Raw genomic sequence first — 13,511 nt, forward strand, 5'->3', positions numbered from 1 at the left:
TAATATAATAGTGAATGTTTTTTGCTTATATCTATTGTTATACCGTTTATTACCGACTGTTTCAGAGTAATATTTTTGAGTTTTGGAAATAAAACACAATTTTTATTAATATTTGTGCATGGAGCTGAAGAGCCGCAACTGGACATCAACAGAGCCGCATGCGGCTCGCGAGCCGCAGGTTGCCGACCCCTGCTCTAAGCGATTGCTATTAGGTCCTAATTGCAATCGTTTAGGGATGTTTGGTTTTTTAGTTATAATTTTTTCTGTCCCTTTTAAAAGGGATCCAAAATTACAAATTTGTTTATTCTTAGGTCTATTATGAAATAAATATTTAATTGGATTAGAATGAGCAAATTATTATTTGCGTAAAGCTAATGTGTTTGACTTTAATCTACTTCAGTATTTCATGCTAATAATTATCAAAATACAGTTTTTGATTACAAATACTAATTAAGTAAACAAAAGTACGTAAAATCTAAATATATAGATCTTAAGTTGCCTTTTGAAAAATTGCGATTGTTTTTTTTTAAATTGTAAATATTTGGTAAAAATTGTTCCCCTTGTTTAATTTTAAAACACAAAATGGGAGGTAACGTATTGCCCTGATAAACACGAGTTCAAACCATCTGCATTTGTACCCAATTTGCCTTTGCGAAGTCACTTTCAAGGAATGTATCCACAAGTCCCTCATATTTTCTGCTTTTAACATTTCATTTATTTTTCACATCAACACATGGGATTATCGTTGGTTTATTTACATCAAACTACATGCTGGTTTTAGCAACATTAACTATGGAGTCGCGACCCAAATCATCAATAGAAATTGTTAAATGATCTTGAATACATTTAACAGCTTCTTTGCATGCCAGTCTGTAGCAACTTATAATGGAGGTAGGGTTAATTTGTACAATTTTAAACAATTCAGCAGTAATAATCACCACACTAGTAGTTCCATCACAAACTTCTTGATTTTGCTGATCTGCAAGATCAACAAAAACCTTAGCAGCAGGGTTCTCAACTTCAAGTAGTTTTAGAATAGTGGCACCATCATTGGTAATAGTACCATCACCTACATCATCAACCAACATTTTATCTAGTAGTTTTAGAATAGTGGCACCATCATTGGTAATAGTAACATCAGCTACATCATCAACCAACATTTATCTAGTCCAACTGGACCTAAGCTTCTTTTAATAATATTCGAAATAGACATGGCAGCCAAAACATTTTGAGTTCGGACTGATTGTCCTGTAGTTCTGTTTCCCCCAAATTTAAAGCTGTTTTTATGTTCGCCATGTTAGTTACAGAAATCACGATATCACAAAAAACGACCGTTTTTTTTTTAAAAATTAAATAATTTATTTAGATTAAAATATTAAAACAAATTACCCAGAATTGATCCCATCAGAATCCTCTTCATTAACGACCTTCAATGTATGAGGACATGTCTATTTCATCTGGCAGTTCTGTGATGTTGACCTCAAATCGTTCTTGTACTTTATTTAATATCTTAGCATCATTTTCATCAGAAACGAATGTTATATCTAGCCCCGTATTCAAAAGCGACCAGCCTTGGCTACCCTGTGAAGATAAGTATCAGAGTTTTCAGGCAAATCATAGTTGAAAACAATGTTGACTCTTTCAATATCCATGCCTCTTCCAAACAAATCAGTTGCAAATAAGATCCTTTTTCTGGAAATCTTTAAATGACTTGTAGCGTGACAATCTTTCTTCCTGTGTCATAGGGTCGATGGATAGCTAGTACCGGAAAATTCTGTTCTTGTAGAAGTTAGGCTAAGGCCATGCAGGATTGGATGCTCTTGACAAAAAATTATGACCTGATTAAACTCCAACACATCAAGACGTTCAAAAAGTTTTCTGTTTTTCTCATTGTCTTTTAACTTGGCATAGTGTTGTTGCAAACCATGTGGTGTTAGCTTTGAGTCATCATCAACATATACTTCCAAGGGATCTTGCATGAACTTCTTGCAAACTGGGCGGATATCCTTGCTTACTGTGGCACTGAACATCATCACTTGCTTCTCATGGGGTGTCATGCGGAATATTTCTATTTCTTGAACGTCTCTGCGAATACCAATTTCTGCCAGCATCCTGTCACACTCATCAAGAATGAAGTGCTTGATATTTTTTAGAGCCAAGACTTTAGACCGAGTTAGGGCAAGAATACGGCCAGGTGTTCCATCTACAATGTGAGGGCAATTCATTTTAGAACCACTTCAACTTTCTTAATATTCATACCACCAAAGAATACTGCAATCCTTACATTATTGTTGTACTTGCTGAACCTCGCCTATTCTTTACTGATCTGAAAAGCAAGCTCTCTCGTGTGTGCCAGCACTAAAACTGAAACCTGTCTATCAACATGCTCTAGCTGCTGCAGTGTTGCAAGTACAAACACAGCAGTTTTACCCATGCCAGATTTGGCCTGACACAAGACATCCATAGATAAGATCGCCTGTGGTATGCACTCATGTTCCAGTTCGGAAGGATGCTCAAATCCACAATCAACTATGGCTCTCAGTAATTCAGGTTTCAAAAGAAAATCCCCAAATCCTGAACTGTGAATTGAAACATAAGTTCATTTAACATATTTCTTAAAGGGGACCATCGCCACCTGCTGCATCTACAGTTGGTTCATTTTCTTCATCATCATAATCAAGGATTACACTATAATCCGCCATTTTAAATTTAAATGATCCACCTCGGAGATGAAAGCGTATTCTTAAGTCAAAAAAAAAAAGGTATGCTGTAATTTTGTTGGAGGTTTGATCAGGAGTTAAACGACAGAAGGGTTACTGCCGAGTTAGACATTACTTTAGGAGTAAAATTGTTGTGCACTAGAATATGGAACAGTGTAATTTTGTACAGATTCGACATTTTTTTTTTTGCATTTATTTGTTGTCCCTTTTTAAAAGGGATCCAAAATTTTATGTTAATTTAACCTTTGACAGTATGACAATTCATGCAATTTGATCAAAATAACCAGACTATTCTTTACTTAACGCTAATGTGTTTTAGTTTTAAACTACTCCAGTATTATAAGCTACTTATTATGAAAAATAGTATTTGGTTACAACATATAATAAAATAAACATTATGGTTTTTAGTCTTAAAATAAAAGTTTTACGTAGCATTATATAATTGTGTTCAAGTTTTCTTTATTAAATTATAGCGCTTTACTCTAAAATTGTCTCCCTTGTTCTATTTTTCAATAGCGAATCAGAGGTAACTCATTGCCCTATCGAATGCGAGATTTAATCATCTGCATTTGTACCCAAATTTACATTTCCGAAATCACAAGGCATGTGTGTACGAGTCCTTCACATTTATTGCTTTTAACAGTACATTTATTTTCTACACTAGCAAATGGGATTATCGTTTGTTTATTTACATTTTACTACATGCTATTGTTAAAAACGGTTCAACATTTTGGTCACCTTTTAAATGGTGTTATGTCTGTATCCATGTTTGCCTGTGGTTTTATAGCTTGGGATTTGTCAGTTTCTGAAGAGTTGGGAGTTGCCTTTCTTGCTTCTGAAAAATTATTGGTTTTTGCTTTGACTACAGGTGTTGCTGACTCAATGTTTATTTCGTTTTCTGATAGTCGCATGTTGTTGTTTATCGGGGCTGTTACTGTTGTCATTTCTGAATTGATGATCCGTTTGCTGGTGCAGGATTCTATTAGTAGAGTACTGTTGCTGTAACTTGTTGTAGAGGGTACTGTGACTTCGTGTGATAGTGTTGTCGGTAATTCCTGCTGTGGTGTGTCTAGCTGGCAATGGTTCGTCCATTGTTGAGGGGAAGAACAGAACTGACACGCAGGTTTTCTCTAGGCCAGGGGTCGGCATCCTCTTGAGACAAAAGAGCCAAAAGTTACAATTTTCAAAATGCTCCAGATTTTAAAGAGCCACGAAACATTTTTTTGTTATTTCAATTTTTTTTATTAGCTTTAGTTAAATAAACTTTATTATTTAAAATAAATAGTTTTATATATGAAATAATATTTATTCATATAAAAACATACACTAGTTTCGCCAGAATAATGAAATTAGTAATACAAAAATAAAAATATAGGACTGTCTCAATCCACTTTTGAAGCTGTAAACTTTTTTCCCTTCTTTACAAATATATCCGGGGTTGTCTGCCATTAGCCAGGCAGGCCTCAACACGACAAACTCCGACCAACTGGCTTGGATATTTGTTTGATTACTCTGTATCGGTCACTTCTATTCTTTGGTTCTCACCTGGCTTATCTTCCACCCCAATGAACGCTGGGTAAACTCGTACCCCACCGTCCAGTACCCGGCTAAACAGTAGGAAGCTAATAACTTTAAAACTACGTCAGTAACGTCCAAGTGATGATTACTGACGGATAAGGAAATGCATTCTAAATAATCTAACATTCCCCATTTAACGATATTCGAAAAAGTCGGCACTTGGGCAGTGGCAATAATGGAAACATCGCCACGGGGTTGTCCACAGTACGGCTGTGGGCCCGGGCCTGGTGCCCAAGCGACTGTCCGTATACTTTTTACTGCACCTATTCTCACTGTTCTCTGATGAGTTTTTTCTTGACATCAAGGGAGCCGCATGCGACATGCGGCTCGCGTTCTGCAGGTTGCCGACACCTGAATTAGTGTGTTTCATTATTTGGTGTTTTGTGTTACTTTTCATTTTTTCTGTCCCTTTTTAAAAGGGATCCAAAATTTAATTTTCTATCGTAATATTGTCTATGCGATTTAAATGTATTAAATTAGAAATGAACAAACTATTATTTAAGTAACGCTAAGGTATTAGATTTAAAACTATTTCAGTATTTTAAGCTAATATTTATCAATATATAGCATCTGATTACTAATATTAATAAAAAACAATAACAATACGTATAATCGTAATATGCACATCTTAAGTTGTGTTTTCAAAACTTGCGTTAATTTTTTTTTTAAAATTAGAACTATTTGGTTAATAATTGTCTCCCCTGTTCAATTTGAAATTGCCGAAATGGGAGATAATCCTTTTCAATGCATGTGTGTACAAGTCCCTAATATTTTATGCTTTAACAGTTCATTTATTTTCCACATCAGCAGATGGAATTATCGTTTGCTTATTTACATTGTAATTTATGCAATTGTTTAGACGATTTAACACTGTGGTCTTGGGTTTCTGAAATAAAATTTATTCATCGTAGGATAGATGCATCTGAGAGTCCTCGGTTATTCATATGGGAAAGTCTTCATCATCACACCCGCACAATCGCGCGCACGCATGCTCACACGCACACACACACTCACTCATGCACGCGCATCGTATTGAATGTTTGAAACGGCCTATCAAAGTGAAACCGGAATCAAGGAGAATAAACTTCTCACCCCCTCCCTCCCCGAATAATTCTCAATATTAAACTTACACTATTAATTAACGCACTAAAAATAGTTGAGTTGCAGACAAATTAGAAAAAAATCAATTTTGCCTTGGATGATTGTCTGCTTATAGAAAATAGTAACTGGTATCAAATCTAAACGAAACAAAGTAGCAGAAAAACTACGGGTAGCGAGGTACCCGCTTTTACTTGTTTTGTTTGCTGTGATGTTGATGAATGTAATTTTACTGGGGGTTTGTTCTGGTGGTAAAGGACAGAAGGGTTACTGCCAAGTTAGACATTACTTTAGAGTAAATTTGTTGGGGAGGTACTTAACGAAAGCAATTGGGGAACAGATGTAATGGGGGACAGAACCGACTTCTTTTACATTTATTTACATTTATTTATTGTCCCTTTTCAGGGATCCAAAATTTTAAACTGTTTATAATCAGCTGACCGACAGTGTTAAAAGTAATTTGATCTAAATGACCAGATTTTTCATTACGTAAAACTAATGTATTTAAGTTTTAAATACTTCAGTATTTTAAGCTATTTATTTAAAAATTGTATTTGGTTTGAATAGGTAATAAACTAAACAACATTACGTTCAGTATGAAAATGAAGATATTAAGTTGCGTTATGTAATTACCTTCATGTTTGTTTTTTAATTGTTGCTTTTTAGTCTAAAATTGTCTCCTTTGTTCTATTTTTCAATAGTAAATAGGAGGTAACTCATTGCCCTATCGAACGCGAGATTTAATCATCTGCATTAGTACCCACTTAGTATCACTTTCAAGGCGTATTGTATAAGTCCCTTATATTTTCTGCTTTAAACAGTTCATTTATTTTCCACATTAGCAGATGGGATTATCGTGTGTCTATTTACATTGCGTTACATACAATTGTTAAGACGATTTAACATTGTGATCTTGGGTTTCAGAAATAAAAGTTATTCATCGTGTGATAGATGGATCAGAGAGACCTCGGTTATCTATATGGGAAAATCTTCATCGACACACCCGCACAATCGCGCGAACGCATATACACGAGCGCACGCATGCACGGACGCACTCACTCACGTACACACGCACATTATATAGCATGTCTCAAATGGCTCGTCTAAGTGAAACCGGAAGCGAGGAGAATAAACTTCCCTTCCCTCACCGAATAATTCTCAATATTAAACTTTCACTATTAGTTCAACGCCCTAAAATAGTTGATTTGCAGACAGATTAGAAAATATCAATTTAGCATTGGATGATTGTCAGCTAACAGAAAATAGTTACTGGTATCAAATCTAAACGAAACAAAGTAGCAGAAACACGACGGGTAGTGAAGTACTCGCTTTTATTCGAGTTTTGTTTACTGTGATGTTGATAAATGTAATATACTGGAGGTTTAATCTGGGTAAACGGCAGAGAACTTACTGCCAAGTTAGACTTTACTTTGTGAGTAAAATTGTTGGGGAGGTACAATATTATGGAACAGTGTGTAATGTGGTACAGCACCTACTTTTTTGCATCTGTTTATTGTCCCTTTTTATCAGGGATCCAAAATTTGACTTTATGGTAAAACTATCAAGAACGTGCAAAAAAAGTAATTTGATCGTAATGACCAGACTATTCTTTACGTAAAGCTAAAGTGTTTAACTTTAAACCACACCAATAGTTTAAGCTACTTATTTTTAAAATTAGTATATGGTTAGAGTAGGTAACAAAGTAAACAACATTATGTTTTGTTTGAAAATAAATAAATTAAGTTGCGTTATTTAATTTCGTTCATGTTGTTTTTTTAATTTGTAGCATTTTAATCTAAAATTGTCTCCCTTGTTCTATTTATGAATAGCGAATTGGAGGTAACTCATTGCCCTATCAAACGCGAGCTTAAATCATCTGCATTAGTACCCAATTTTACATTTCCGAAATCACAAGGCAATTGTGTACGAGTCCCTCATATTTACTGCTTTTAACAGTACATTTATTTTCTACACTAGCAAATGGGATTATCGTTTGTTTATTTACATTTTACTACATGCTATTGTTAAAAACGGTTCAACATTGTGGTCTCCTTTTAAATGGTGTTATGTCTGTATCCATGTTTGCCTGTGGTTTTATAGCTTGGGATTTGTAAGTTTCTGAAGAATTGGGAGTTGCCTTTATTGCTTCAGACAAATGGTTTGTATTTGCTTTGACTACAGGTGTTGCTGACTCAATGTTTATTTCGTTATCTAATAGTTGCATGTTGTTTATCGGGGTTGTTACTGTTGAAATTTCTGAATTGATGATCCTTTTGCTGGTGTGGGATTCTGTTGGTGGCGTACTGCTGATGTAGCTTGTTGTAGAGGGTACTGTGACTTCGTGTGATAGTGTTGTCGGAAATTGCCGCTGTGGTGTGTCTAGTTGGCAATGGTTCGTCCAGTGTTGAGGGGAAGAACAGAGCTGACACGCTTGTCTTGTCCCGGCGATTACGATTACGACATTAGTGTTTTGTATTTTTAGTTTATGTTTAGGTTATGTGGGATGGTTGAGGTTTTGTCAATTTTGTTGTTGTTGTGGCTGTTTGATTGGTGGTTTTTAATATTTTCGAAAGTGCTTGCGTTGCTTTCTGTACTAATTTACACTCTAAATAAATATGTTTCTCAGTTTTCTGTATGTTTTGTTTACATGTTTGACATGTTATTTTAACATTTTGATTTGACTTTTCGCGAAACTGGTGTTGTGTTAAAGATCAGTCTGTACGCTATATCCATTTCTTTTTGTGTAATGCGTTTATTGTGCATGTTTCTAAATTTATCTTTAATGTCTATAATATTGTGTGGATAAACATTATGTAAGTAGGCCTATGGGTTAACATTGTATAAGTATTGGTAAACAATGTGTAAGCATGGGTAAACATTTTGTAAGCATGGGTAAACATTGTGTAAGCATTTAGTAAACATTGTGTAAGCATTTGGTAAACATTGTGTTAGCATTTGGTAAACATTGTGTTAGCATTTGGTAAACATTGTGTTAGTATCGGTAAACATTGTGTAAGAATGGGTAAACCTTGTGTAATCATGCGTAAACATTGTGTAAGCAGTGGTAATCATTATGTATACATTAGTAATCATTGCGACCATAACATTGTAACGCCCCCTGTACGTCACAATACTGTTCTAAATATAGCACTGATGCCTTTGATAATTAAGCTCTAGCTGATTGGACACTACATCAGAAAGGGAACTGTGGGAAACCACTCCTGTTAATTATAAGAGTGTTTAAAAGATGAATATTTTAAAGACATTAAATCTAAACAAGGGATATAACCATGATCGTGAATCCCATATGGTTTGTTTGGATAGCTTCCCTTGGTAATCTTTGGAAGATAATTTTCATGCAACCTTTAAAATGAATCATTCTCTTAAGAATTGTATTGATAATCCAACAAATATCTATTTACCTAAAAAAAAAATTAAAACAAGATTTAACTTTGTTAAAAGCAGTTTTTGATGTGCCATTCGTAATGTGCGTGTGTATAGTGTAGGACTTTATATGGGTGTATGTATTTGTGGGCTTGTGTCTGTAATCGGTGAGTGTGTGTGTATGTGTGTGTGTATGTGTGTACATGGCTTTCGTATATCGGTGTAAGTGTAGGTTAGTGAGTGTGTGTGTTTGTGTGTATGCTTGTGTGTGTATAATTAGTAAATCATTGGTGGTTGTATAATATAGAAACAACGAGAAGACAAAGTTTTTAATAGTTTACAGAGTATTGCAGTCCTGTAGAGTTGACCCGTACAAGCTTTGTAAAAGTGACCCTCTAATTTTTTTAAAAAGGACAAACTAGTTTTATCTAAGTGACCCACTGGCTTTGTCAATCAATATGTTTGTAAATGTGACCCTGTAAGTTTTTAAAAGGGAGCTAATAGTTTTGTAGTAGTGACCCGCAGGCGTTGTGACTCACAAACTCTGTAAAAGTGACCCGTCATATCCCCAGAATTGGTCCGACCAACCAACGCTAACTCTGGGTTTCTCTTAAGTTTCCACCACATTTCGGGGTCATTTGATAGCCCGTTGCCCGTGGACATTTCATGCAGTGCTCACCCGCTGAGTTCGTGCACTCACGCGTGGGATGACGTGACTTTAATGTAAAATAAACGCGATTTGAAAACGACGCAGCCTTCTTTTATAACCATATAGAGGCGTGACTCTATGACCGAATATTGTGACTCTATGACCGAATAGTGTGACTCTAACATCGAATATAGTGTGACTCTACCATCGAATATAGTGTGACTCTACCATCGAATATAGCGTGAGTCTACCATCGAATAGTGTGACTCTACCATCGAATAGTGTGACTCTACTACCGAATAGTGTGACTCTACTATCGAATATAGCGTGAGTCTACCATCGAATAGAGGGTGACTCTACGACGTAGTGGAGACGTAATTCTACGACCGACCAGAGAAATTGACTCTACGACCGAAGAGAGTATGGTAACTCTTCGACCCCCCCCTCCCCCACCCCTCCGTCACACATCGCCACAAAACACCAGAATCCCGTAAAATGACGTCAACTTTAGCCTACAACCCCACTCTCCACCCCCCCCCCTCCCTCTTTCAAAATTGTAATTGAATTTTTTTCAACATCGATTTTGTTTTCTTCTAGAATATTGACCGAGCTTCGTTAACTTACAGTAGGCCTATGTTAATTCGTTTTTATTTTACACTTTCCTAAAACAGTTCTCTAAAACACGAAATAGCTGCTAAAATTAAGTTCCTAACATAACATTTTTTTAAAAATGCAAAATATTGACGTCGCAATTCTGACCCCATTCCCCCCCCTCTCATCACACATCGTCACAAAATTACGTCCCCCCTCCCACTATACGAGGTGACCCCTACCCTTATCACATCTGATCTAAATCCTTTAATCCTCATGATTTAATTTACCTCGTTTTAATTTCCAGGCAAATAAATCTGTTTACAATCACAACACCCCATTTCCTCTGTGTAAATAACGCCCTTCCATCAACCACGGTGGCCGCGCCGGTACCGAAGGAGCAATTTATGAATGAACGTAGGGAAGCGAAAAATAAAAACAATGACGGGCCCTTCCGCTTTTGTTGTGAGGCGCGCGGGCCACCGACTCGCGTGTCGCTAGAGTGCGCGCGCCGACCCAGTGGTGTGAAAACACAGACGGGAGGAAAAACGAAACGAGAAATTGTTGTCTTCTGCTAGTGCGTGTGTGAGGAGTTTTAACGGTGGTTTTATTACACGTGGATTTCGGTGGGATTTTCTTCGCTTTGATGAGTGCTGTTGTATAACAATGGTTCGTAGTTTGGATTTTTTTTTTTACTCTTCGGAATTAAAAAATTTTTTTTTTATGTTTCGATGTATTTTTGCATATTCAGGTGTACATTCATAAAAGTTTTATAGTTTAGAATAGATGAGTACTTAACGGCTAATTTCTAACATTATTACTATTGTATTAGATAATAATAATTTAATATTTGTAGTTAAATCAAATATTATAATTTAATATCGCGTATTTTAAGGTCCGATTTCTCTACCATCTTCTTCTTCTTTATGTTTTTAATACCCGTTGAAACATAAGCCATTTACAACACCCGTCAATACGTTTCTGCCCTTTGCTAATTGTATCATTTTTTTCCAACTTTTCCCATAATTTTCATCTTTTCTATTTCCCTACATCAAATGTTTTTGTGTCTCCCTCTTTTTCTCTTTTGAATTCCGTGATATTCCTTTTCAGGTAACACTTGTTGCCGGTTTTTCTCAATGTATGTGCTGTTCATCTCCACCTTCTCTGCTTCATGCTTCACTAGTATCCTTTCTTTACCTTATATATGTCCTTTCTTTCTATCCGGACATCGCCGGCGCAGGGGGTGTCTCCCATTAGCCAGGCAGGCCACAACACGGCAAACTCCGACTAACTAGCTTAGGTATCGGTTTGATTACCGTGTATCTGTCGCTTCTGTCCTTTGGTTCTTACCAGGATTATCTTCAGAGTTTCTTCCAGATATCTCTTCGTTCATCTCTCGAAGAACGTCTACCCCCCCCCCCCCCGAACGAAATGGAATTTATATAGAAAATATATACTTTTACCTGTCGACACCCCCCCCCCCCCCCCCGTAACTGTCAATTGCTCCTCCGGAGAAAAAAGTCTGGAAGAAACACTGCTTATCTTCCATCCCACTGAACGCAAGGTAAACTCGTACCCCACCGTCCAGTACCCGGCTTGACCCCAGGGGTAGTTCGGACCTAAAAAGATTTGAACCAGACCTTCCTTTCTCCCCTGGTACATCGTACCGCCTGGTTCGTAAGGGCGTCACTATCCGTGACGCCGAGGTTTGACTCGGGCAGAGTCGCCGCTATACGTCCCCACACTCATGACGTGAGCCGTTGGTGTATAAAACCCGCTGTAGTACAAGGCTAGGTCATCTAGCCGTAAAAGGGACGTCGGCTTTATCACTGTACTATGTTTAGAACTTGTGGTGTAAAAGAAGAAAGTATTTTTTCCTCTTTTATTATAACGCTGTTGCTGTGTGTGAAATAAAAATAACAATGCATATTGAAGCATAGGCGGCGCAAAAGGGGGGGGGGGGATGAACCGCATAGGGTGACACCCAACCTTACTACGCCGCTGTCCTGCAAATCTTAAATATAAAACGACCACGCTATAACTTCCTTGTTCTTTATTGATACATCTTTACTGTGCATTAAGATCTATAGACATATTTTGACTTCGTTAAAGCCATATATCAAACCTCCAATTCACGGGATAACATATTTATAGGAGTGTTCCACAATTCGCAATCGCGTAGAATATTGTCAAAATTTGGCCGCCCCTCCTAATGTCACACCCCTCCCCCCCTTACCCTTATCCTCCACGCCACAATCAGCTATTGTACAGGTAAATCGCTCACCTGTCAACACGCGCGAGGCTGCGAGGCGCGTGTGCATGCTTCAACCGCCGAAATGTGTACTCACGTTAGCTGAGCATAATTTAAAACAAACACCCCGGCAATTACTTACCGCCGTCAACAAAGGTATTCATAAAGCACATTTGAGAATCAGACTATGACTTATAATTGTGATGTACTCACATTGTAAACAAAACACAGAAAACCAGAGGCGTAGCGACCCTTCTCGGCGCCCATGGACAAACTTTAAATTTGCACCCCCCCCCCCCGGGACAAACTTTCGATTTGGCGCCCCACATATATTTTTTATATTTATAATGCAAAACTGCAGCCAAAAATGATATTTCAATTTGTTTTTCCAACCCATTTTGGCGCCCAGAGACATATGTATTCCCCCGCCCCCACCCCCTCGCTACGCCTCTGCAGAAAACACATTTGAAAATAATCCGTGACTTAAATCTGTGATGTGCTGACGTTGTAAATTAAACATACGCTGTCACGTTTTATAACAAATTCCTATACACCTACACAACAGATCTAGCTCCCACTAATTTCCCTACCCCCATACTTGTAAATCGTCTGACATTTTCAACATCCCCATCCCCGGTGGTGGAAAGTAGCTATCCTAGGGTACCCAGCGCTAGTAATGTTATTGTCTCTCAATACCCAAACCCTTTTCCATATCACTTATTATTGTAAGTTTTAACTGGAAGCAAATTATATTAACACGATTCGGGAGTTTGGGGTAAGGAGTGGGTAGGGGAAGATTATATCACAGCTCACAGGTCAAAAATTATTTAATAGATTTATTTTCATGAAAAACGAGTCGGTCGCACTTACTATTCTTTGCTTGCAAATATGATTTGATAAGTCGCGTTCTTTTTGTTGTAATCTTGAAGGTCATTTTCTACCAAGATCATTTCAAGCAAGTTTGAACCACGGTCTATTGGAACAAGTTTTCGACGACGGTAATTTAGATCAAGTTTGGACCACAGTCATTTACAGGAAGGCTGTACCACGGTCATTTAGAGCAAGTTTGGACTACGGTCATTTAGAGCAAGTTTGGACTACGGTCATTTAGAGCAAGTTTGGACCACGGTCATTTAGAGCAAGTTTGGACCACGGTCATTTAGAGCAAGTTTGGACCACGGTCATTTAGAGCAAGTTTGGACTACGGTCATTTAGAGCAAGTTTGGACTACGGTCATTTA

The 13,511-nt window shown here is 37.3% G+C and overlaps 1 protein-coding gene and 1 pseudogene across 1 annotated transcript; both read right to left on the reverse strand.

Annotated features, from left to right (window-relative positions):
• Positions 1-764: 764 nt before the first annotated feature.
• Positions 765-1,160, reverse strand: LOC131934637 (T-complex protein 1 subunit alpha-like). Its single transcript, XM_059290706.1, has one exon. It carries the CDS (start codon positions 1,158-1,160, stop codon positions 765-767), a length of 396 nt encoding a protein of 131 aa, XP_059146689.1.
• A 233-nt stretch (positions 1,161-1,393) lies between these two features.
• Positions 1,394-2,702, reverse strand: LOC131934625 (spliceosome RNA helicase DDX39B-like; annotated as a pseudogene).
• Between the last annotated feature and the right edge of the window lie 10,809 nt (positions 2,703-13,511).

The sequence above is a fragment of the Physella acuta genome, unplaced genomic scaffold, assembly GCF_028476545.2.
Source record: "Physella acuta isolate Inbredline_101_S28 unplaced genomic scaffold, ASM2847654v3 ptg000114l, whole genome shotgun sequence".
In the NCBI taxonomy this organism is placed as follows: Eukaryota; Metazoa; Mollusca; class Gastropoda; family Physidae; genus Physella; species Physella acuta.